Below are 24,869 nucleotides of genomic sequence, written 5' to 3'. Positions count from 1 at the left end.
GTTCATGAGGCTTAAATGGTTTATCACCTCTTCTAGAACCCCTGCATCGACCCTCTGACGTTTCCTGGAAAAATTACCATGTAACACAATACCAAGCCCTGTCAGCTGAAACCCCCAAGGAATCGCGGGGCATATTATCAAGGGGGTTTATCTCCGCTTTTTTGGCTTTAAAAGCCATGAAAGCGGAGATAAAATTATCTCCCTATTACCAAGCTGTCGCTAACACCAGTTAGTGACAGCTAAAAGGAGATAGCGACCATCTTGGGCCCCGCTTTGCATGTCAGTGATACTTATCACTAATGACATGCAAAGTGGCGTGCCAAGATGTTAGCGACTGGAAACAGTCCCTAACATCGCTATCTCCTATTACCAACTTTTGGAGATATTCGCGCTAAGCGCGAATATCTCCAAAATCTAACACCTGCCCTGAGCAGTTCTTAGCCATGTTATCCAATGGGAGGTGGATAACATGGCTAAGAGCATTTTCTCGATAATACATGAATATCGCTGACTTTTCTGCGATAATAGCAAGGTTTATCTGCGATAAAAATCGCCGATGTGCGGCGATAATTTTTGTCTCTAAACAAGTTAGAGACAAAAATTATCGCTAGTTGTTCGTAATATGCCCCCGGGTTTTTGCTTGCAGAAATCGGGAGGCGGGAGACTAGCACTGAAATCAGTAGTCTCACGCCTGAATCGGGAGGGTTGGCATGTCTGAATTCTCTACAGCTGGGGCCATAAACTACATCCGCAGGGGTAGGTGATAGCCTGGGACCAGCCTGGCATCTAAAATGGCTGCCGTGCACGACAAAATTGTGGCATTGGAAAAAAGGCAAGATGGCGCAGCTGCTGGAAGAGATGTATCAACATATATCAGCCTCCTCAGCCACCCTCAGGAAACATAGGGGATTAGGATACGTCTCCCGCACCCCCTTATACCTAGTAATTTAATTAACGAAGCACAAAATGGCGAATTCCCGTTTCGCTACCAGTTTGCGGCCCAGTTCGCGGCCCGTGAAGCGCTTCTACCGTGAAAAATCATTTTTTTTTTCTTTTCCCCACGGGACCCTTTAATAACCCCAACAACATTCCTAGGGGGTCAAGAGGGGGATACCTTGCCCCCTTTCATTAAATTCCCCCTTCGTTTTTCACCTCTTCTTCTCTCTCGATCCTACCGAGAGACAAGATGGCGGCCGCTCCGGACTGTCACGCAGCAAAAAAAAAAAAAGCTCACGCACAGCCGCTGGAAGAGATGTATCAACATATATCAGCCTCCTCAGCCACCCTCAGGAAACATAGGGGATTAGGATACGTCTCCCGCACCCCCTTATACCTAGTAATTTAATTAACGAAGCACAAAATGGCGAATTCCCGTTTCGCTACCAGTTTGCGGCCCAGTTCGCGGCCCGTGAAGCGCTTCTACCGTGAAAAATCATTTTTTTTTTCTTTTCCCCACGGGACCCTTTAATAACCCCAACAACATTCCTAGGGGGTCAAGAGGGGGATACCTTGCCCCCTTTCATTAAATTCCCCCTTCGTTTTTCACCTCTTCTTCTCTCTCGATCCTACCGAGAGACAAGATGGCGGCCGCTCCGGACTGTTTAGAATGTTGACAGACACCGGAGAGCCAATCAGCTTTCTGCGCGCAAAGTTCCGAAACGCGAAAAGTAAGCGGACCGGATCGCTGCCCGGAGCGCTGTTACAGATATATATCTTGATTTAAACGTTAATTTCTCAAAATCCACTGAAGCACATATATTGAGACCTAGCAAAGGCACATCGGGCTAACAGTCCCTACAATTTTGCCAAGTTTCGTGGAAATCCATTCAGCCGTTCGGGCTAAAAGTGAGGCCAACCGCCCTATGGAAATTAACATGGGAAAAACGCGATTTGGGACCCCCCTTTTTTCTCGGCCCCCCCTTGACGAACCCCCCCCAAATTTTCAGGGGCTGCTCAGAAACAAAATGTGCCATTTTCCTGAAAATTTCAGCCAATTCCGTCCACAAACGCCAAAGTTATTAGACATAGAATTTTCAAAAGTTCCATAGAGAAAAAATCCTAACTATATATACCTACTGGCTATCGCCAGTAGGTAATATGTATATATATGTGTATATATGTATATGTATATATGTATATGTATATATATATGTATATGTATATGTATATGTATATATATGTATATATATGTATATATATGTGTATATATATGTATATATATGTATATATATGTATGTATATATATGTATATATATGTATATATTTTTTTCTCAGTTTTGAACTATAAAATGGGGGGAAATTAGCAAACCTATATACAATCGATAAAGATATGTAACCTCATTTAAATATTAAAATAAACACATTAAAGTATTTGTATGTAATATTTTAAACTAAATAGAAATTATGTATACATATATATTTTATAAAAAACCTAATTCAACAATTAAAGAAATACGCAAATATCAATAACCTGTAACTAAGAAAGACATTTAAAAAATAAACATACAAGTAATAATTAAGGCAATATAATAATAAAAACACTAAAAAAACAAAATACTAAAAAATTTGAACAATATTAAATATAATATGAATCCACTCTAACCAACATGAGGGAAACTCTTCAAGTTTAGGGGGGATTGATTTAACATTCCCACTCCAATTTACGCAACTGTAGGAAAGGGGATGTTCTTGGCTTGGAGTTATATTTGCTGGACGGGTTACTCCGTCACACTGGTGACAGATATTCCATCCGCCATGAAATAAATTCCACTGGATATGATGGGATTTATAGTTCAGCAGACGGGATAGCCATCACCGATGTGATGGAGTAACCAAAATCTTAATCCGACCCTAGGCAACAGTAGGGAAGTGTAGGCCTTGCGAGGGGTTAGATTTGCTTCTCTCACACCAGTCCAACCTACAGTAGGGAACGTGCTGCATTTTTGAGGGGTTAGATTTACTGTTCCTACTCCAGTCTAAATAAACATTAAGGAAAGAGGTGGTCTATGGAAGGGTCACATTTACCGTTCCCACTCCAATGTTTTCAACAGTTAGGAAAACTTGTAACTTAATAAGACTTACGAATACCATTCCGTCTCTTAATTATTTTTTAGGATAACACTGAAATACCCATCTACAATACATTTTAAGTAATATTTTATATTAAAAACTAAAATGCTTCCAATATAAAATGAAAAATAATAAAAAATTTAAATAACAAATTTAAACAATCTTCCTTTCGTACAATCGGAAAAAAAACAATAAATCTAAACCAATAAAAAATTAGATAAATGAAAATATTACTTAAATGAAACAAAAAAATAATACATTTTACAAATAAGATGCTTTTTACGATCTTTTATGGCAGGCACCTTGAGGTGCCTGCCACAGGGTGCAGGGATTGACACAATCTTCTATTTCTCTTTGTGAGCTTGTTACGGGCGGCATACTGCCGTAACACATGCTCCCAAAAGGAAATGCGGGAATGTGACCGCACCCTGCGGATACATCGTAATTAGGTGGTCTGGACTGCCAACCATCGGGCGGTCCCATTTCCGCCACGTTGTTAGATGGAGGAACTCCGACCAACATCATAATAAACCCCTTTATGTAAAAAATGTATTAATAAATGAATAAATATCAAATTAAAACAAATCATTAAAACAATATATAATTTAAAATAAACTTAATTGGTTGGTCGGGTTCTCCCTCACCTGATGTACAGTTGTGCTGTTCCTGCGACTCCCCCACCCGCCATAAGGGTTGTGTTTGATATTTGGATTCCGGCCTTAAGGATGATAGGCTGGGCTGATTGTATCACTTTAGAGACTCCGCTGTTGCAGGGCACTATTTGTCACAGGTGATGGTCCTACGGGCATTTTCGGCCTGGGACCCTATAGGCATATCAACTATAGGGGATGTATTTCACAGTGGGACATTTGTCCTTCCAGTAGCTGCAAGAAGAGTACAACATGCATCATACCCAGTTCTTCCCATACCATAGCTCTGCCACTCCCTACTCCCAACTATACAATCGGTGGATGATATCCCAAAATTCTCCCCATTGGAAGGGAAAATCCTGCTCACAAATCTCATGGAGCACCAACTGTCAGAAATGTATACAATACTACTGCACAATATACCGGACCCAATGGTGGGGGTGCAGAAAGCCTGGGAGGTGGAACTGGGCCCACTAGATGTCGACTGGAGGGAATTGGTGGAGGCCCTGAGAGAGGCGTAATAACCTCCCAATTCCAGTTGATTCCACTGAAAGTGCTTCATGGAGTGTATTCTACCAGAGACCGGGTCCACGCATGGGCCTTAGGCCAGTGGGCAATTGCCTAAGGTGTGGTAATCCACAAGGAGACTTGCCCCCACACGTTCTGGTACTGTCTGGTATTGGCCCACTTCTGGGGTGGTGTTTTGAAGAAACTTGAGGGGAATGCTGGGTTAGGATATTCCCCGGGACCCCAAACTCATCCATCTCCATATCACAAATGACTTGGGAGCACATGTTATCAGAAGGCGATTTTGTGGCTCAGTTTAATTATTTCTAAGAGGGACAGTGCTAGGACCTGGAAGGAAAAGGAGACTCCCCTGTGGAGGTCTGGGTCAGGAGCATGGACCACTGCATGGGTCTTGAACATCAAAGATATCTGTCACAGGGTTTCCCCCAGTAACACTTTAAAATCTGGAAGCATTGGGCAACGTGTAGAAGGATCCAATTGGAGCCATGTATTGATAGGCCATGGGCTAATGATGGGAGCAGGGGATATCATGAGGTTGACATTTCTTCTTTATGACCAAGGAGATGAGGGCATGCTGTGTTATAATATTGCATATGATTTCGGTAGTGTATGTACCGGGATGGTTCCACAGCCTTATTTTTTTGTATTATGATATGGTATTGTACTGTGTATGTGTGCCGCGCTCGGCACACCACTATTGTTGTGCTATAAATCCAATAAAAAATGTTTTAAAGATAATTATAAGTAAAAAAGTAAGATTGAGAATTAATGTATACAAATATAATTTCAGTAACTTTGGACCCTATTTCCTAGAGCCCCAAACCCCTTTACTAAAATATCAATTATTATCAAAAGTATAAAAATTAAAATCGAGAATATAATTGTATTGTGTAAGTAAATCAAATCCTTTATTTATTTAATTTCTAATAACAAAGATAACTAGTAATAAAAAAAACCTGTATAGGCCCAATACAGTAAAACAACACCGTAAAAAGATTAACACATCTGTACAAAATAAAAACATACACGAGGAAAAGGAAATAATTCATTTAAAAGACAAGGCCTTCACCATTTCCTCTTTAGACAACTTAATCTCTCAATGGCCTGTACTATCATAAAGGTCATCCAGCAACAAAATCTGACAAAAAAGAAACAAAAAAAGGGGTGCCTGCCCTCTCGCAAAAAAGTTTGCCAAGAATTGCATTGTTATGTTATGTTATGGGTGTCTTATATAGCGCTCGGCTACTCCAAGGAGAGTCCCGGCGCTTTCTGACCCATAGCTGAAGACAAAGAGGAAGATAAGAAACAAGAAACAGACCGATCATTGAGTATAAAGCCAGGTTTTCAAACCCTTTCTAAAGGCCAGCAAATTTGGGGTGCAACGGAGTTCCCGGGGGAGGGAGTTCCACAACTTAGGGGCAAGATGTTTAAAAGAGCGTCCCCCTATCCTAGCTTTCCTAATGATGGGAATCAATCAATCAATCACAGGCATTTATATAGCGCACTACTTACCCGGAGGGTCTCAAGGCGCTACCCGGAGGGTCTCAAGGCGCTAGAACAGTTGCCAGACCAAGGGATTCAGACCTGAGGGATCTTGTGGGATTCTCGAAAGTAAGTCTTTCTGAATGTAATTGGCCCCGACAGCATGAAGTGCCTTGTGGGCCAATGTGAGTGCCTTAAAGATAATTCGTTTTCTGACAGGAAGCCAGTGAAGGGAGAGTAACAGCTCAGATATTCTAGCATGACGAGGAAGGCCAAAAATGGCACTCGCAGCTGAATTTTGGACCACTTGAAGTTTTTGCAATAGATAGTCCGGGAGACCCAAATATAGAACGTTAGAATAATCGAGCCTGGAACAAATTAAGGCCTGAACCGTCAACCTCCGATGGACCAGAGGAAGCAGAGGGAGGAACTTCCGTAACATTTTCAGAAGACCGAAGCATGTGCCCGTAAGGCCTGTTATCTGGGATTTCAGTGATAGATTATTATCAATTTTAACCCCAAGATTTTTTGCCACCGAGGAGGAAGATGACGGAGGAAACATATTCACCGGCCACCAGTCCTGCCAAGGCGGGTCGGCCAGACATCCAAAGAAGAGCACCTCTGATTCATCAGGGTTGTACTTGAGCTTACTATATTTTTTTCCAAATAATATAAATTCCAAGGGTGTGGGTGAAGCAAAAATTGCACAGGGAGTGATGCTTTCCCTCCAAAATATAAATCCAAAATGACCAAGGGCCGGACAAAGCAAGAGTCTCAATACAGGAAGAGGAAGTTGATACTGAATGTACAGTAGTCTGTCTCTGTAGGACTGTCTTCCTGTTTAAAAATAATACAAGGAAAGAAAAATGAGTTTTGCGCTAAACAAATTACCCAAATAGTCCATTCAGGTAAAAATGAATCTTGAAAATCTAATTTCCTGGTCATTTATATTCAAAACACTGCCACTCGTGGTCGAATTTGTAATTTTGTGCTCGAACAGTCTGCTGGAGTAAAAATCTACCTCAAATATTTATTTGTAGCCCACCCGCATTTAAGGGACTGACGCTATTGCTGAGATTGATGCAGTTTACATTTGGATTTGTAGTTTCGCAACTAAAGACTACCCGCGCAATCTGCTTGGATAAAAAAATGTACTTGAAATGTTCAACCTCCAACATTAAAAGAGATGTTACTCGTGCTGGGAAGATTCCGCTCATGTTTGTGCCAAGTACTTTTCACTATGTCTCGCATTATGATTTCTCCTTGAACTGGAGTCTTGTTACTGATGTGATATAATCTCAGGTGCTTTACAAAACTACTTTATAATTTCTTAAATATAAACAGAAACAAATTCCCAGTATTCATTAATAGCTTCTTTTTTTGCTGAGCAAAACTGCCCAAAAATAAAAATGGGTGAGAATGTGTGCTTGCTACAGTGGTTGAAGTAGGGGAACTGTGGGTGGAGAATCGGGGGGCGGGAATAACCGAAGATTAAATCATGGGCGGAATCAGGAGTGTGGCTAGAAAAGGCAAACCATACCATTTTTAGTATGTTTAGCATTTCACTGACCAGTTACAGTTAATAACGTTATTTAATTAAAACAATGGATAAACATGTTTATTTGAGGTTTAATTCATATGGAATACAGGTTTATGTAAAGCGTGTGAAATATAAGCAGGAACAACATGTTACCTTAATGCTTTTACTCTCATTATTTAGAAATCCATGATTAATTTTTGTCTCAAACATTGAGGTTATGAATACAGGGCTTAGATGAGTAAAACAGCCACTAGAAAAAACATGCTCCCATCTCTCTCCAGCAGGTACATTGATCACCAAGGTTATCTTGGCACTTGTATTGTTGACCGAAACCTGCTGAATATTCAAAGAACTTTGCAGTGTTTTTAAAATTCCTGCACTTGTACAAAACCGGTCCCCCCAAACTAAACTAGCCCCCTACCCTTCCAGTCGCCCTGGGAAACGCCTACTCCTTCCCTTTCACTACTCCTGTCCAGTCAGTACTCCTGCTCATGCTCAATCAACTCTCCTGCTTCGTCAATTTCCCTATCACCGCTCTTGCCCCGTCACTTCTCCTGCTGCCCCGTCACCTCTCCTGCTGCCCCGTCACCTCTCCTGCTGCCCGTCACCTCTCCTGCTGCCCCGTCACCTCTCCTGCTGCCCCGTCACCTCTCCTGCTGCCCTGTCACCTCTCCTGCTGCCCCGTCACCTCTCCTGCCCTAGTACCTCTCCTTCCTGTCTTCTCTTCTGTCCAGTCACTGCACCTGCACTGTTCACTCTGTGTACAACATTGACAAATTACACAAGGTGTCAAGTTCCCCACAGAACTCTGTTTGGGGAAAGCTCCTCTGTAATCACCAACTCCGATCTCACTGACACTTGATATGCTAAAGGCAGAGGGGGGGGCGCATTGTCATTCGAAAGGGGATAATCTGCCTCAATCGGAATGACAATGGGCCTGCCCTCGGTCTGTGCGAGCTCAGGGAGGGGCAGCTCTAGTATCTGGAGTTCAACAGAGAAGTGCGAGCAGCCCCTGGAAGATGAAAGAAAAAAGTTATTGTTTTAAGTAGGACTATTCTCGCCGTCCCTGGATGCTTTTTTGAAAGTAAGGAGTAGGGGAACGGACTGAATTAATTTGTAGAAGTAGGGGCACGCCGTGCCCTTCCGTCCCCGCCCACTTCTACCACTGGCTTGCTACCATTTACTCAATACACGTTTACATGGTTGTTCACTAAAGTCCGCATGGTTTTATTGTTTAGGTCTTGCTTTAGAAAAAAATTGTCCGTTTTTACAAATATCGAAAAAAAAATGCTATTAGATTTAAGTCCAAAAGATCTGCATAGTTAAACGTGTGTTTTTGTTTCATTGTTTTTATTTCTAAGGTGGTTATCCGGAGTAAAAGCGGCCAGGTTGTCTACCGTATTTCACCATGGGCAAAATATGTGGTGCAAGAAGGTAAAAATGTGGTTTATGACTGGGTCCACTGGCAACCGGAGGAGTCCTACAAAGTAAGATGTTTCCCCTTTTCATTTGCAAGATAAGTTCACTCTCTGTACAGTGTGTTATTTGCATATCATGGATGCATGGTGTGATGTATGCTGAATTAGTTTTGTAGTAGTGGTACGCCTTTGGGTAAAATCCGCGCTATGTAAAAATGCATAAATAAATAAATAAATGTATTTTCACGTTGATGCTGAATACTTCGAGAAAGTTTGTGTTTCATTTAGTAATTGAAATTATAGCTACATTTATATCAATTCCAGACAATTTATTCTTAAATAAATATTTGAGGTTAATTGAATGAAAAGTAACACAATATATTTTAGTTGGAGCAATATCTTCTGCAGCTTTCATTAACCCTTTCGCTACTATGCCTTCTACCTCCGTGCTAAGCCTTTTACGGGTTAATTGTGGTAGTTTGCGCTTAGGCCCCTGTAACTTTACGTCCACATAAGGTATCCATGCCAAACTTGCGTCCTTCTCTTCCAACATCTTGAGGATTTTAAATGTACCCAGGGTTTGTTGATTCCCCTGGATGGGACCCAGAAATTAGCCAAAATTCAGCAACATTTTGTTTTTGGGGGGAGGGAGGGATAGGGAAAAAGTCCTGCAGAAGAAAGCATCTGTTTTTTTTACCTGCAAATGGTATCAACAAAGGGTTTGTGGTGCGGGAATCACCATATTTACATCTTCCAGGGACATGCAAACTTTTGTCAGAAAACCAAAATGTCCTACAGAATTTTGGCATTTTACTGGGATATGTAGCCTATTTTTACTATTTTTTGTGCTTTCATCCTCCTTACAGTTAGTGGTAGAAATGGGTGTGAAAGCACTAATGGACCCTCGGAAGCTATTCATTTCAGAAAAGTAGACCACATTCTGAACTAAGCAAGGGGTCACTTGTGCAGATTTTCAAGCTTTTCCTATAGAAACTAGCAGTTGAAATTGAGTTTGGAAAAAACATCCGTTTGTGCCAACGTTTTAACCTGTGACTTCTTCTAACTGTTGCAGATCTTTTAAAGCAATATACTGTTACATCCGCTGAACCCTTCTGGTTGTGGTGATATATAGGACTTGTAGGTTCACCAAGAACTCGAGGTACCCAAAGCCAATAACTGAGCTGCAGCTTGCAATGTTTTTCATTGTGTACCGGGTATATAGCAATTAATTTTGGTAAAATATAAAGAGTGAGAAATAGGTATCACGAACACCTATGAATTTCTGACATGGGAACACAATATAGAGTTTAGAAGCTGTAGTTATGTGCACATCTCCTGTTTGCATAACCCTAGATGGCTGCTGAGCCTGGGACCAAAAATGCAAGTGACCCCCTTGAAAGACCATATCATTTTGTGATATAGGTGGGCACCTATGTGATTGGTCCCGGGCTTGAAGACATCTACTGGAACCTAAAAAACTGACATTTCTAAAAACTGGACACTCGTGGGAGTCCAGGTAGGTGTGGCTTGCATTGATCCCCCAAAATGTCCCTTTCCAGAATCCACTGAAAACCTCAAATTTAGCTAAAAAATCCAATGTTCCCCTAATATCTGTGCGGGAAGGTTGTGGGATCGCTGCACATAACAAATGTACTACCACTCTGCGTTCCCCTCAGTCTCTCGATTAAAAATGATACCTTACTTCTGTGGATGGGCCAAGTGCCTATGACACGGAAGGGCCAAACAACGTCTGGATATTAAGGGTGGCCCAAAGCCGGTCCAAAAGGTCAGTTTGTTTATATGTTTTTATGCTGACACTACTTTGGGCAACCACACAAGTGTGGTATCAGTTTTCTTGGGAGACCAAGGGGAAAGCTGGGTGGTAGCAAATGTGTGATCCTACAACTAACCCACAAAGAAATGTGAGGAAAATTTGACTAAGTGAATTTGAGGTTTGCAGGGGATTCTGGGTAAGAAAACACTGGGGGATCCATGCAAGCCACACTGCCAGCCAAGAGTCCGTACATGCACACCCTTATCAGACACACCGTCCGCTAAGCACTATCCATGCACACTGATTGCCGTGCGCCATCCATGCACACTGACAGCCAAGCAACATCTATGCACACTGACAGCCAAGAGCCATCCACAGACACACCCAGACAAATGCCGTCCATTAACACAGTCAGCACACTGCCAGCCATGCGCCATCCATGCACACCACCAGCCCAGCACTATAAATGCACACTGCCAGCCACGCGCCATCCATGCACACTGCCAGCCACGCGCCATCCACGCACACTGCCAGCCACATGCCACCCATGCACACCGCCAGCCAAGCACCATCCATGCACACCGCCAGCCAAGCACCATCCATGCACACCGCCAGCCAAGCACTATCCACGCACACTGCCAGCCACCCGCCACCCACACGCACCACCAGCCAATCGGGGCTAGACTGGAACAGCAACAGCCCTGGCTGATTCCTGCTCGACCTGCCCTCGGAGGGTTGGGGGGGGGGGGGGGTGCGTGCTAATAAAAAGCACTGCTCTCACTTTTGTTACTGGGGGCCAATATTGCAGCACTGCTGGAACACTGCCCCCCAGTGACAAAACCGTCCCCATGCCCAGAAAACCAGCCCCCAACCTTCCGACCCACTGGGGAGGCACCCAGTGCCTGCTATGACCAATCTGACCCTGCAGCCATGCACCATCCATACACACACACGCAGCCAAGCACCTGTCCACGCACACCACCAGGTAAGTGCCAATCTACACACACCGTCATCAAGCGTTAGTCCACACACACCGTTGGCAAAGTGCAGGTCCACACATACCGCCAGCAAAATGCCAGCCAAAGGTCAGTACACGCTGACTGTTAGCCAAACTCAAGTTCACACAAACTCTCTCTGGTTTCTAGTGGTTTTCTGCCTCGCTTGGGGGCTGGTGTGACTACAAATATCACTGAAACACCCAAAATGTGTGCCTAAAAAAAAAAGTGGAGTGAACCTTGCCTATGGGGCCTCTCACTGACCTGCCCATAAACCTATCCCTGTTGGTTAGTGGGCTTTCTGTACCCCGTGGGCCGATAAGGAGCTTTTGTGCTGGTCTGGCTTCTGGGAGGTGCAGAAAGACTTGTTTGGCTTGCCCATTCTCAGCAGCTCCCACCCCTACATATAAAAATAATACTGTGCCTAGTGGGTTTTCTGTACCCCTGATGGCAGATAAAGGACTATTGCCCCCATCTGCCTCCTTGGGGGCGCAGAAAGACTGTGGAATGTGTTTTAGGGAGTTGGGGCATTGGCATGCCCATTCTGGGTGTCCCCCCACTCCTACGTATAACAAAAAAAGCAAAGTCCCTGGTGCGTAGTGGACTTTCTGCTCCCCGGGGGGCAGATAAGGGCTATTGCCCCATCTTCCTCCCGGGAGGCGCAGAAAGACTGTTTTTTTTTTGGGAGGGTGGGCATTGGCATGCCCATTTTGGGCTGCTCCACCCTTATCTGCATAAAAAATCCCTGGTGCCTACTGTGCATTTTGCCCCCCCCGGGGGGGGCAGATTGGGGGCTATTGCCCCATCTGCCTTCCAGGGGAGGCAGAAAGACATTGGCAATTTTATTTGGGGGGTGTGGGTCATTTGCATGCCCATTTTGGGCAGTTCCCATCCCTTCATATAAAAAACAATCCCTGGTGCCTAGTGGGCTTTGTGCCCCCCTCCCGACAGATCGGGGGATATTGCCCCAGTGGGGAGGCAGACACACTGGAATTTTTGTGGGAGGTGGGGGCATTAGCAATTCTATTGCAGCCCCAACCCCATCTACATTTACAAAATGATCCCTTGTGCCTAGTGTGCTTTCTACCCCCCTGGGAGCGGAGAACAGGGGCTGTTACCCAATCTGCCTCGGGGAGGGGGGGGGGCAGCACCCAACCTATATACATGAAAAATCCTTGGTGCCTAGTCTGCTTTCTGCCTCCCTGGGGAGGGTAAATTGGGGTTTTTACCCCATCTGCTTCCCAGGGGGGGCAGAAAGACTGTGGAATTTTTAGGGGGTGTGGGGGCATTGGCATGCCCATTTTGGGCAACTCCCACCCCTATATACATAAAAAAAAAAATCTGGTGACTAGATTGGGGGCTATTTCCTCTATCTGCCTCTCAGGGGGGAGCAGAAATACGGTTCTGGCTCAAAAATACGGGAGGAGCAAAAACCCTTGCCCAAGTGGCCACTCCCCCGGTGCCTAGTGGCTGGATCCCTGCATTGGGATCACCCTCCTGAGGCGATCCCCAAGCAGGGATCCACTAGGGAGATTCTTCCCTTTACAATGATACCTCTCCGGGAGCCGCCCTATGCACATGAGCACTGTGGCGTCGGACAGCTCCCGCCCGTCCGCTGCACACAGCGGGTTAATTTATGCGCCCTGTAGTAGTGAGGCAATGAAAAAATGATATGTACTACACTGGAATAAAGAACATACACCCAATGGATGAAGTTGGAAAACTGATCATGTCACTGAAACAATGTTAAACCTTAAAAAAAAAACATGAACATAGCAAAACAATACAATAGCTCTTCCAGATGACCTCGTTAATGTTGTTTCCCTTCATGTTTTTAATTCTTCTTTGCATTTCTCCACCAGGCCTAATGAGGAAATCTTAATATACCAGCACTGTATGGTGACAAATTACAAAAAAGCAATTACTATGCCAATAGGTCTCGCAATGAAGACCACCTTGCCAGTGCTGTTTTATGCATTCTATTACAGGGGAGTAGCATATAAATATGCTTCAGAATGTGAAAAGCCACCCGTAATACTCAGGATTCTTGCATATCCTACTGGTGATAGCCAGTTATAGTAGGACGAAGGCTTCCGTAAGAAAAGTGTTTTATGTTTTGCCAATAACTTTGGTGCCTCTTGGTAAATCTCCAAAAATGTCCTCTTTTTGGTTCATCTGCTGTGTTGAAAGTTTCAGGGTGATCCGTCAAGATGCTGCTGAGGAAAAAAGGAGGGTCCCAAAGGACGTTTTCCACATGTTAGCTATATGAGGAGTTTTCATTATTTGAACAGCCTGAATAGTTGAACTGAATTACACCAAATTTGGCAGAGATCTTGATTTTGAGAGGAAAGTGTTCTTTTCGTGATTTGGTGTAAATCCGTTCAGTAGTTTCAGAGAAATTTAAGTTTGAAAAGTATAGATATCTGGGAGCCCTACAGCCTACTGAAAATTGTACTGAAATCAGCCCTCCTGTTACCTCCAGTAAGTCCCTTACAGTAGAATTCCTAAGAGCCGGTCGGAAGTACTGCCCCCTTACTCCACCTCTCTGCAAACGTGACTACTAGTTAAAAAAATTAGGAATTCAGTGAAAAAAAAATGTTACAGGAATATTATATTTAGGAAATAGAATTTGAAAAACGTAGAACTTTACTGAAAATAATTAAGATTACAGGGACGTTATAGTTAGGCTCAGATTTCACCCAAACAAAACCAGTGAAATTCAGCAGTCCTAGTTACCTGAGCGAACTATAACTTACAGCCCGCAATTTATGACTTCACATATTACATTACTCATGACATGGTCAGTGTGCATGATGTAACAGCAGTGTTTGATGCATTGGATGTGTGAAACAGAGCGCACTTCATGTAGACTTTTGTATACTTGGCAGAGGGATGAAGCTTGTTGTTAATCTGTGAGTGGAGCACCAAACCCACTCTGTGAAAAGGATGGAGCTGGCAGAAGATGCTATAGGAGAACACAGGTGACTGGTGTTAGACCTGGCTTGTCCAGCGGGTTTATCACCATACTGTTTACTTTTTGGCATTCTGTTTTGCACTATGTTTTTGTTGGTTTTATGACTCTGGGCTTTTTACCACTGATGATTAGTGCTAAAGTGCATGTGCTCTCCCTGTAAATTGTTGTTATGGATTGGTGATTCGATGATTGGCATATTTGATTTACTAATCAGTCCCTAGTGCAGTGCACTGTGTGAGACAAGGGCCTGTAAATCAAATGCTGCAAGTGGACCTGCAGCACTGATTTTGCCACGCACATAAGCAGCCTGTAAATGTAACTCAGACCTGCCACTGCCGTGTTGGTGTGCAGTTTGGTACTGCCATGTCGACCTGGCAAGTGCACCCACTTGCCAGGCCCTAACCATCCCTTTTCTTATATATGAGTCACCCCTAAGAAAGACCCTAGGTACCCCTGTGGGCAGGGTGCAGTGTGTGGGAAAGGTAGTACATGCCCTGATGTGTGTGGCATGTCCTCATAGTGAAATACTGCCACTTAAGTTTTTTTCATTATTGAAAGGCTATCTGTCCCGTAGGAAAGAATGGGAGTTCATTTATAGCATCTTATAAATACAACTTCCCATTGGAACAAGATAGAAAGATGGAGTTTAGTATGCCTGAACTTAGAATACAGAAATGCATCTTTTAGTAAAGATTGTTTTTATATTGTGTTTGAAAATACTTCTTTGAGAAAATAGGTGTTTTCTTGCTTAGCCATCCTGTGTGCCTCTGCTAGGTTTGTGTATTGGCAGTCTGGCTTTCAATGATAGGGGCTGGGGATGTGCATGCTGTTCAGACAGCCACTTGGGGCTGTGTGTCCCTCCTTTCCAGGCTGAGTCAGGGCTGGGCTGAATAAACCTTGGCTGCATTCAGAGTTGGGGGAGGAGATTTCTTTCACACCTGAATGGGCCTGGTCTGCCTTTGACAATGCGGTCTCCACTTCCTGCCAGGAAGCTGCACCAGAGAGGACAGAAAGGGCTTTGGTTGGACAAAGAGCTTCTCTGCCAATAGAGAAAAAAGGGTTTTGTGCTATAAAGAGTGGGGCCCAGACCCCTAAACTTCGGATCATTTCTAGAATTCAAGAGGAACCTTTGCCAAGGAGAAGAGCTGGAGAAACTGAAGGAGAATTACTGCCCCTTTGCTGTGTGCTCTCTGGAGTTGGCCGGCAGTGGCTGCTTCTGCCAACGAAAGGACAAGGACTTTTCTGTGTGCCGTGTCCCCACTTGAGGAACGTCTCCAAGGACTTGAAGTAGAGCTTGACTCCTGTTTTTGAAGTCTCAGGGATACAAAGACTTCACCCCATCTCCCCTGAACTCCTTTGCTGAGAGTTCTGACCAGCCAAGAGGTGCCTGCTGCTGTTCTGGGCCTCTGGAGGTTGTTCCTGCTGTTTGTAGTTGGAAAAGTAATGCAACGAGGAGAGTCATGATGCATCCGCACCGGTGTCCGATGCAGTGCTGAAGAAACCGATGCGATTCAGAAAAGGGGGTGGTGATGAACAGAGTGTCTGAATTAAGCAGACCACTCTTACCCAGTCCAAAGATCAGGGCTTGATCATCACCATTTTTTAGCTCACTGCACCATCCCAGCTCAGAACCTGGCTACATGCAAATTAGTCTGTCCCTGGCCCAGTGCATCATGGGAACAGGGCAGACCAGACTACCAAGCCAATTCTTCACTGGAAAGGAGACAAGCTTCCGGGGACCGGTTTCTTGCTGAAATGCCAGAAACCGGTCCCCGGAAGCTGGTTTCCTTCCCAGTGTAAGAATTGGCTTGGTAGTTTGGTTTGCCCTGTTCCCATCTTGCACTGGGACAGGAACAGACTAATTTGCATATAGCCAGGTTCTGAGCTGGGATGGTGCAGTGAGCTAAAAAACGGAAATTGGATCTAGCCCTGATCTCTTGACTGGGTGAGAGTATTCTGCTTAATTCAGAAACTCTGTCCATCACCACCCCTTGTTGTTAAATATTTTGTCCACCCTAAGCGTGGAAGGGTATACTCAGATGTGAGTCCCTTGCTCATTGCACCATCAGGATTCAAGCAAGCCGGGCCGACGACGGCTGAAATGCCAGAAACCGGTCCCCGGAAGCTTGTTTCCTTCCCAGTGTAAGAATTGGCTTGGTAGTTTGGTTTGCCCTGTTCCCATCATGCACTGGGACAGGAACAGACTAATTTGCATATAGCCAGGTTCTGAGCTGGGATGGTGCAGTGAGCTAAAAAACGGTGGTGGATCTAGCCCTAATCTCTTGACTGGGTGAGAGTATTCTGCTTAATTCAGAAACTCTGTCCATCACCACCCCTTGTTGTTAAATATGAAGAAACCGATGCAGCACCTGCCCACGGTTCGAGAAATTGCTGTAAGCTGCATGCTGATCGGTGCATCAAGTGCACCGATCCCCAAAGTCCGAGATCACCACACCGTTTCTGACACAATCCCTGCTGTGCGGCAGCAAGAACCAACGCATCATCCCAAATCATCACAAATTGCCACGAGGCGCCAGGTTTGCTGCATTATTGGGGGACACAGTAAGAAACCGATACATCACCTCCTCTCCGGTAAGGAACCGCTGCATCACCTCCCCTGCGCTGCAGTAAGGAACCAATGCCTCCCCTTTCCTGCAACCCTTTTTGCTTGAGTTTTTGATGCATCCAAGGTACTTTGTAGGAAAAGTGTGGCATCTTGCTTTGAACAGAACCGTTTCTACCTTTTGAAAGTCATATTTTTATTAGTGTATCGTGGATTTTTGTTGTTTTGGTCTAAGGGGCACCAGAATCAAGTGGTCTTAATCCGCTTTCTGACTTTCTTCCATTTTCTTTTCCTCACTGCTGACTGATTGTTCATTGTCATGAAGGTCTTTGGAATACTACAGTACTGAAGACATAGGCTTGCAATTGCGGTAATGGATGTTCACATATCTTTCCAAATAATTGCTGAATTTAATTAGAATGGTGTGGCCATCGCAGATGGAGTTGGGAAGTGTGAGAGGAGTTAAATAATGTTGCCATCTATGGATAAGCCTTTGAAGGATCTTAAAGTTTGGTCCTCTCTTTTGTGTTGACATTGGTTTGTTTGGAGGACTCAGAACTGGAGAGATGGGGATGGCAAAGTGGTCAGTCTAGTCAAGGTTTTTGAGTGGTTTGCATTGAATTGTCGGCTATGTTGAGAAGACCAAGATAAGGATATGGCTTTTGGAGGATTTTTTTTGTACATATGCTAGCTTGCTTTGAGTGCATCAATAAGCTTCAAGTTGATTTAAAAAAAAATGTTCGGCTCTTGTTGTCATATAGGTCAAAGTTCCCCACGAGGGCTGTGTAGGCATGTTGGTTGGACAAGGTGATGAAAATGTAGTAATGACGTTCTTATTTTGCCCAGGAGGCATGTATATGATATGGAAGTTGGAGGTCTCAATTGCACACATTGCAAAAATGGCATTTCAGCTGTTCCATGGAGCAGAGTGTTACTTGCTTACCTAGGGTGCAGGACCATGATTATTTATGGATGAAGGTGAGACATCCTCCCTCCTTTGGTGTGCGCTCCCCACAATGGATGGTATAGTCTGTGGGAAGGACATTAAGGATGTGTGAAGCTGTGGTGCAAACAATGTTCTTCCTTTAAATGTCAGGCAGTATCAGGTTCTGTTTAACAACACTCCTTCAATTTGAGAGGGAGAGTATTGCAATGTTCCAGAAAGGTTGCAATACTTCTAATGGGATAGTAGCAGCACTTCTCACAGCAAACCGGTACGGTGGGATAGAGAGTACATGCATGTTAAAACTGGCATCCTTGATGTGGGTTCCCCAAACTTTTTGCTTTCAGACCTCCTGTTTTTGCTATCTTTGTTTTTGATGGCCTTAGCATTCTGTGTGATTTTTCCACTGCTGACTCATGCTAAAGTGCTTTTGCTCACACTCTAAAATGTTTTAGCATTGGCTTATCCACAATTGGCATATTTAATGTACTTAAGTCCCTAGTAATGTGCACTACCTGTGCCCAGGACCTGTAAATTAGATGCTACTAGTGGGCCTGCAGCTCTGATTGTGCCATCCACTTCAGTTTCAGGCCTGCCATTGTAGAGCATGTGTGTGCAGTTTTAATCTGCCCTGTTGATCTGGCAAGTTACAACTCTTACCAGGGTCGAACCTTCCTTTTACATACATATACATCTCTCCTAGGGTAGACCCTGATAGCCCAGCGGACAGCGTGCAATGTATTTAATAAGCAGGACTTGTACTTGTAAGTTTTACATGTCCTGGTAGTGAAAAACTCTTAAATCCGTTTTTCACTACTGAAATAGCATAACATAGGGATTACTTTATTCAATTTATAAGTTTAGTTTACAAATAGGAAGATATAACTGGCTTATGTTTGGTGTCTCTGGAATCCCAATTTAAAATCCTAACTTATTGTGACGTTGAATTTTAAATTACATTTCTGAAAATGCCTCTTTTATGAAAATAGTCAGATTTCTTTATGCTGGAATTTTAGAAATTTAGCAAATGCTTCTTTAGATGGCATGGAATTTGGTCAGAAAATTATATGATGTAGCGTAGTGATGTAATTCTGGGGATTTTGCACAACATGAAATGTGGGTAATTATACAACATTACACCGGTGTAACAAACTATTACACAGGGCTATTAAATACATATTCTGCATCCTTCCCATTCAGGTTCACGAAATTGATAAGACTGTCAAATCATTTATATGGGGGACCACTGCACCTAGATTAACAAGCATTGGTGGTAAATTCATTAGGTTTCGCCTATGTGATTAATAAGTTGTTTTGTGTTGTAATTTGTAGCTTGCTGAGTAGTTGTACAATATAAGTTACAGAACGTCTTTTAAAGTGTTATGACTTGTTTACGTACAAAAAAGCAATATAGTGTGCTGTTTCTTGCGGTATAGTACGGGTCCGTAATCACAACATTTGAATAATTAAATGAAAGAGGGAAGTAATAGAATGAATTGATGAAATAACAATTATTGTGTTTAGAGGAGCTTTGACAACTTTTCAGCCCGGTGCCACTGCACCTGTTGCACCATTTCAATCAAGCTCCTTTCAAGTGCAAGGTAACAGCAATTCTGACTAGCAGTAAAATATAGCAATATTATGTGTTTAGTGAGGTGCCTGGAGCTTTTGGTCCTGGTGTCACTGCACCTACTGCAGCATTGAAATCATGACTGTGTTTTCTGCAAAGTAACTGCACTTGTGACTGCTTGTTTAGTTTTACATTTTAACAATCTCGGTATGGTGGGGGTCCCTAGAGCTTTTGGCCACTGTGCCACTGCACCTGTTGCACCATTTAAATCAAGCCCCTTTCAACTGCAAGGTAACTGCAATTCTGACTGACTAGTAGTCAAATATAGCAATATCAAGGGGCTTACTTACAAGCCCCTCGCTCCGCCGGTGCGTCACTTTTCATATGGGAAAAAGTGATGTACCTGTGGCACAAGGGGCTTGTAAATATGCCCCTATGTGTTTTAAGGAGTTCTGACAACTTTTGGGCCCGGTGCTACTGCCGCTGCTGCACCATTCGAATCATGACCCTGTAGCCTGCAAGGTAGCTGCACTTGTGGCTGCCTGTTTAACAGAAAAATATAGCATAGCTCTTGTATATTAACTTTATTTTTAACGTGCAATGTTTATTACAACATTTAGAATGTGGTTCCGAATTACCAAATAGATTAAGTTGAAAAAATCTATTTGATAATGCCTACAAAGTGCAAAAAAGGTACTGAGGCATGAAAAGGAAATGCCACAAATGTTCTAAGGCTAAAGTATTTCCTTTACACAGATAAGTAATAAAAAGCAGGCATTTAAGCACACTGTTAGAAGCGGTCTGCCTTTTTCGTGGGAAGAGATATTATCCTGACCGTGAATGGAGCTTAAACTGTGTGAACAGCATTAATAAAAGTATAGTAAATGCATGCAGCTAGGAGAAGTTAACAAAAAATCAGTTCCACACAAAACCGAATGAACACAGTAGTTTGGTTATGGGAACTGATAAGAGCCCCCTTTGAAGATATATTAAAAACAATAGAGATTTCACAAGCCCAGCAGCCGAAACCTAAAAATAAACAAATAATACACCCACATCACAAAAGTTGGGCTCTAGGTGCCTCACATGGGTACCTCCTAGATAGCTGATCACTTTTCCCAGCTGATATACTACAACCCCTAATTTGAAGATCAACCATAGTGTGAGGCTGTGGAATAGAAAATACTGAAATGTGAAAAAAATCTTGATGCTGTATTTAAATACTGGCCAAAAGACATTAACTAATAATCAATCTATAATGTGCATAATGCAGACATGGAGAGCTGCATACAGATTAGTCTATATAGATCCACATCTACATTATCTGGCCCTCCATAGATCAAAAATAGTGTTAAAATAGGTGGATCACTCATTAACTGAAATAGTTTGAAACTAACAGGTTTAGGCAATATAGAGCTCTTAGTACCAAACAATGACAGTCATTTCCGGAGTTAGTCTGGGTAAGTGATTTAGATACTTTACAAAAAGTATAATAAAATCGATTCTCATAGCCGACTATATCTGGCTATATATGGTCCACTTAGCAAAAATTCAATTACTGTTCCAAAATCTCCCAGTCTAATTTACATCGAGAAGATGGGGCATACAAGGGTACATTTTCTGGTGTGTATATATAGTATGTTGATTGACTCTGAATATTATACATCAAATGCATAGAAGGCCTTATGACAGAGATTAAATCACAAGTTTACCTCCGAGTTAAGGGAAGACCTAGACAACCCAAAACAAACTTCTATGAGAATCAAACTCAAGATTTCTTACTTAAACATTCTTCATGGTTGGCGCTGGTCACCGATGAGGTTACATAGAGCAGGCTTGCAACCGCACTAAGAACACTTGAGGTTCAACCAGAATGGTTGTGATTCAACAATCAATCTATGACTATGTCAAAACGTGCAACCCTTCAGGACCGAAGTATGGACCACCTTAGGTTCAATCCTGAATGTAACAATAACCCCATCAAACTGCTTGGGATTCTACACCACATGGCCGATTGCATAGTACTCACAAACCAGACCCTGATGGCTAGCATTGGCAGAAGCAAAGACATGCATACTGTGACACTGGAGAACACCAACAACATTTCACAAAGAATGGGTGGAAGAACTGGCCTGAGTGGTTGATTGTGAGAGTCCTATACAAGCTAAATGCTCACATGTTCAATATGTTCAGACATGGGAATCATTTTTGAATTCCTGATGCCTACAGGTTAATTGTTCACAACCCCCTACTGCAAGGTGTTAAGAAGCTCATTCACATTACAAACAGTGGAGTGGCTAACTAATTGGTGCTTCTAATATGTATAGTGAAATCAAATCAATGGTACACAAGTGACATAAATCCTACAATGATCAAACATGGTCTGGGACTGTGAAAGGGCGATGTAAACTGACAGAATCCGAAGTCTTGAATCGCCAATAATCTGTTTAGGATCTAGGCAGTGTAGATTTACAGACGCACATCTATGAAAAGTTCACTTTTGGTAGAGTGTTACAGTGATTGATAGTTATGACTATGACCATTTTGGTATAAACGTGTTTCAAAATAGGAAATTGGACACTGTGCAATGTGACAAACCTCTATGAATACAGTTGAATGTACAACTTTTACTACTGTAGTAAGCCAAATAAAACACTTGTGCTAGAGCAGAATTGGTAACGCAGTACGTACCATATACATTGTAGTCTCTACATCCTTCATGTCTGTTCATACCCACTACATTTCCAGCCGAATTTGTGAAATTGCAAAGTTCTGAGAGCGTTGGTGATTCTGAAGGGTAAGTTAGTTTTTGGTCATTGGAAGACTGTGGCAAACTGAACTGATCCATGGTATCAGACATTTCTTTGTGCGGCAGAGCCTTCAAATGTTTACGTTAAATATTCTGCATATTAGCTGTGCCAAGGGATTATAAGAGCATCTAAACTCATACTAAAAACGATAAACCTTAACCTTTCACTTGTTTCGCTGATTGGATTTCATTTGACACACTTGCTGCTAGTGACAAACTCAAAAGAGGGCAATTGTCAGAAAGAGAGTTCTTAGTTAAGAGGTGACTACCCAGTTTAACCAACAAACCAAATCCTTGTCAGGGTGAACCACTTAAGTCAGTAAGTTATCCTAAGCTCAACTCTTGATAGATATAGCAGACATGCTTAATTTAGAGGCAATGTGTAAAGAATTTTTGCAGTACTAAAACAGTAATAAAATCTCAACAAAAATCCCAAACCAATTCAGAAAACTAGAGAACATCTTCGTAAATAAAGTGACACTGAAATAAAACAAATCCAATAAAGGGAACTGCAGAGATGTATTTTTGAAGTTTTAAATAAAATTAGATCCAAAAATATTAAGCGGCAGCCAGGGTGTTTAGACTTCGGTAAGGCTCTTTACTTTGGAATTCCAGCAGACCCGTCTCCACTGCTCCGGATTGTGCTAAACTCAGCAGCTTGTCTCATACTGAGTGTTCCTTCACATGCTTCAGTCACATCTCACCTCCAGGATCTGCACTGGATCCATATTTATAAATGCTCAAGCTTCAAAGCCCTCTGCGTTCCTCGTTGTGCTCTTTCTAAAGTAGGTCACACCTGCCTTACGTCTTTATTGGCCATCACTCCTCTCCTTCTCTTTGCCTCTCATCCTGCCAAACTTGTTCCTTGCATCTCTTGCTTGTGAGGCCGTGTTTGTTTATTCTTCTACCTAGAGGCAAAACATTGCAGCACCCGACCTGTCAACATCACAATGATCCTCTGTCATCGCTAGTTCAAAAAAAGGCTTAAATGATTGCTTTTCCAACATATCTGGCTCCCCTGCTTCTTACACTACAGTTTCAGGACCCTTTGGGGTATTTGCAGTGCTTACGAACACCTATTAACATGACATGACATGAAGATTACAGGGCACATTTTTGCAGCAAGAGCTTTGCCCACACATTTACATTAACAGTGGATACACTTTGCCAGCCATTGGGGCTGTCCGAGGGAAAGTAAGCAAGAATTTCTAGCACCTTGGTGTTTTCATCTTTCTAAGATCAATACAATGAATATAATAAAGCTCGTAGTAATAACTCCTTCTATTTTCAGTTCTATAGAGCATTGTTTTGCGCTGTCCTGTTCCTATGGAATGTGCGAACCCCATAGTTTCCCTACTGCTTTAAATGGAAAAGTATGCATGATTTCAAACTCCACTATATATATATATATATATATATATATATATATATATATATATATATATATATATATATATATATCCTATATAATATAAGTTCTATAACCAAACTAAACTAGCTGTTCTCTACTCTTTGCCTTTTCCGTTTTTAATTTTAGATATGTATACAAACGCTCCCAATAGACTGCAATTTTTTTTTCCTCATCATAACTTCAGTTTTATTACCAGGTGGGCTTACAATCATTTTCCTGTTATTTGTCAACAGCGCACGCATCCCCATCCAAAGAAACCAAAAAGCGTCCGCATCTACGAGGCTCATGTGGGGATTGCTTCCCATGAAGGAACAGTAGCTTCATACAAAAACTTCACGCACAATGTACTACCCAGAATTAGGGATTTGGGTAAGTCGCTCCCTCTATTGTTGTAAATATGAGTAATGGTAATGAGCATTAACATCCAAAAGCTATCGTCTGTGCATTAAAATCAAAACTATATTTGATGTGCTCGCTGAGTAGCAAAATGTCTGTGTCTGCATATTCCTTGATATTTTGAATGTAAGCATTTTATGGAACAATGGTATGCAACATCTACAATGTTACTAATGTCCAGTATTCTCCCTCATGGTACCACTGGTACAACGCTGCATTGCCAAGCAACCCAGACAGTGATGTTTGACAAGTTTGTCACAGCGCCTATTTTGGTTGAAATGTTTTAAGTGAATTTTTATTTATCAGTTGTTTTCTAACCCTGGGCGTAGTTCACGTAGACGCGCTACGCGAAGTACACTTCGCCCGCTACGCGAACTGCATAGTGCGGTAGGGAAATGCTGTTCGCAATGATTGCACGGTGCCGGATGCTTGTCCGCACTGTGCAATCATTGCGAACGGCATCATGCACAGTGTAAGCGGTAGTTTTCTGCAGCTCTAGTAGATTTGTACTCGAGCGGCAGCTTTCTCAACGCGGACAGGTAGATTCTCATCGTGAGTGGTCGTGAGCATGCGCGACCACTCGCAATGAGAAACCTGACCTCCCCATGTTGAGAATCTTGCCGCGAGGTTTCTTTTCCACGCTCTCAAACGGCAACTTGATGTTGCCATCGCAAATGAGGAAAAAGTCTCGCCAGGATGTTGATTTTGCTCGCTCGCGGTCGCCAACTTGACGTTGAGGACCTCGAG

At 42.8% G+C, this 24,869-nt stretch overlaps 1 protein-coding gene across 1 annotated transcript in view; it reads left to right on the top strand.

Annotated features, from left to right (window-relative positions):
• GBE1 (1,4-alpha-glucan branching enzyme 1) overlaps window positions 1-24,869 on the top strand; it is a 594,445-nt gene that overhangs the window by 80,665 nt on the left and 488,911 nt on the right. The window contains exons 2-3 of the mRNA XM_086934076.1: window positions 8,631-8,756; window positions 23,960-24,095. Of these exons, the coding sequence (XP_086790202.1) occupies window positions 8,631-8,756; window positions 23,960-24,095 (262 nt within the window). The remainder of the gene's footprint in view (window positions 1-8,630; window positions 8,757-23,959; window positions 24,096-24,869) is intronic.

This window comes from Lissotriton vulgaris, chromosome 8, assembly GCF_964263255.1.
Source record: "Lissotriton vulgaris chromosome 8, aLisVul1.2, whole genome shotgun sequence".
Taxonomy (NCBI): domain Eukaryota; kingdom Metazoa; phylum Chordata; class Amphibia; order Caudata; family Salamandridae; genus Lissotriton; species Lissotriton vulgaris.
Note: the sequence above shows the minus strand (reverse complement) of the source record. Positions and strands in the feature narration are given on the sequence as shown.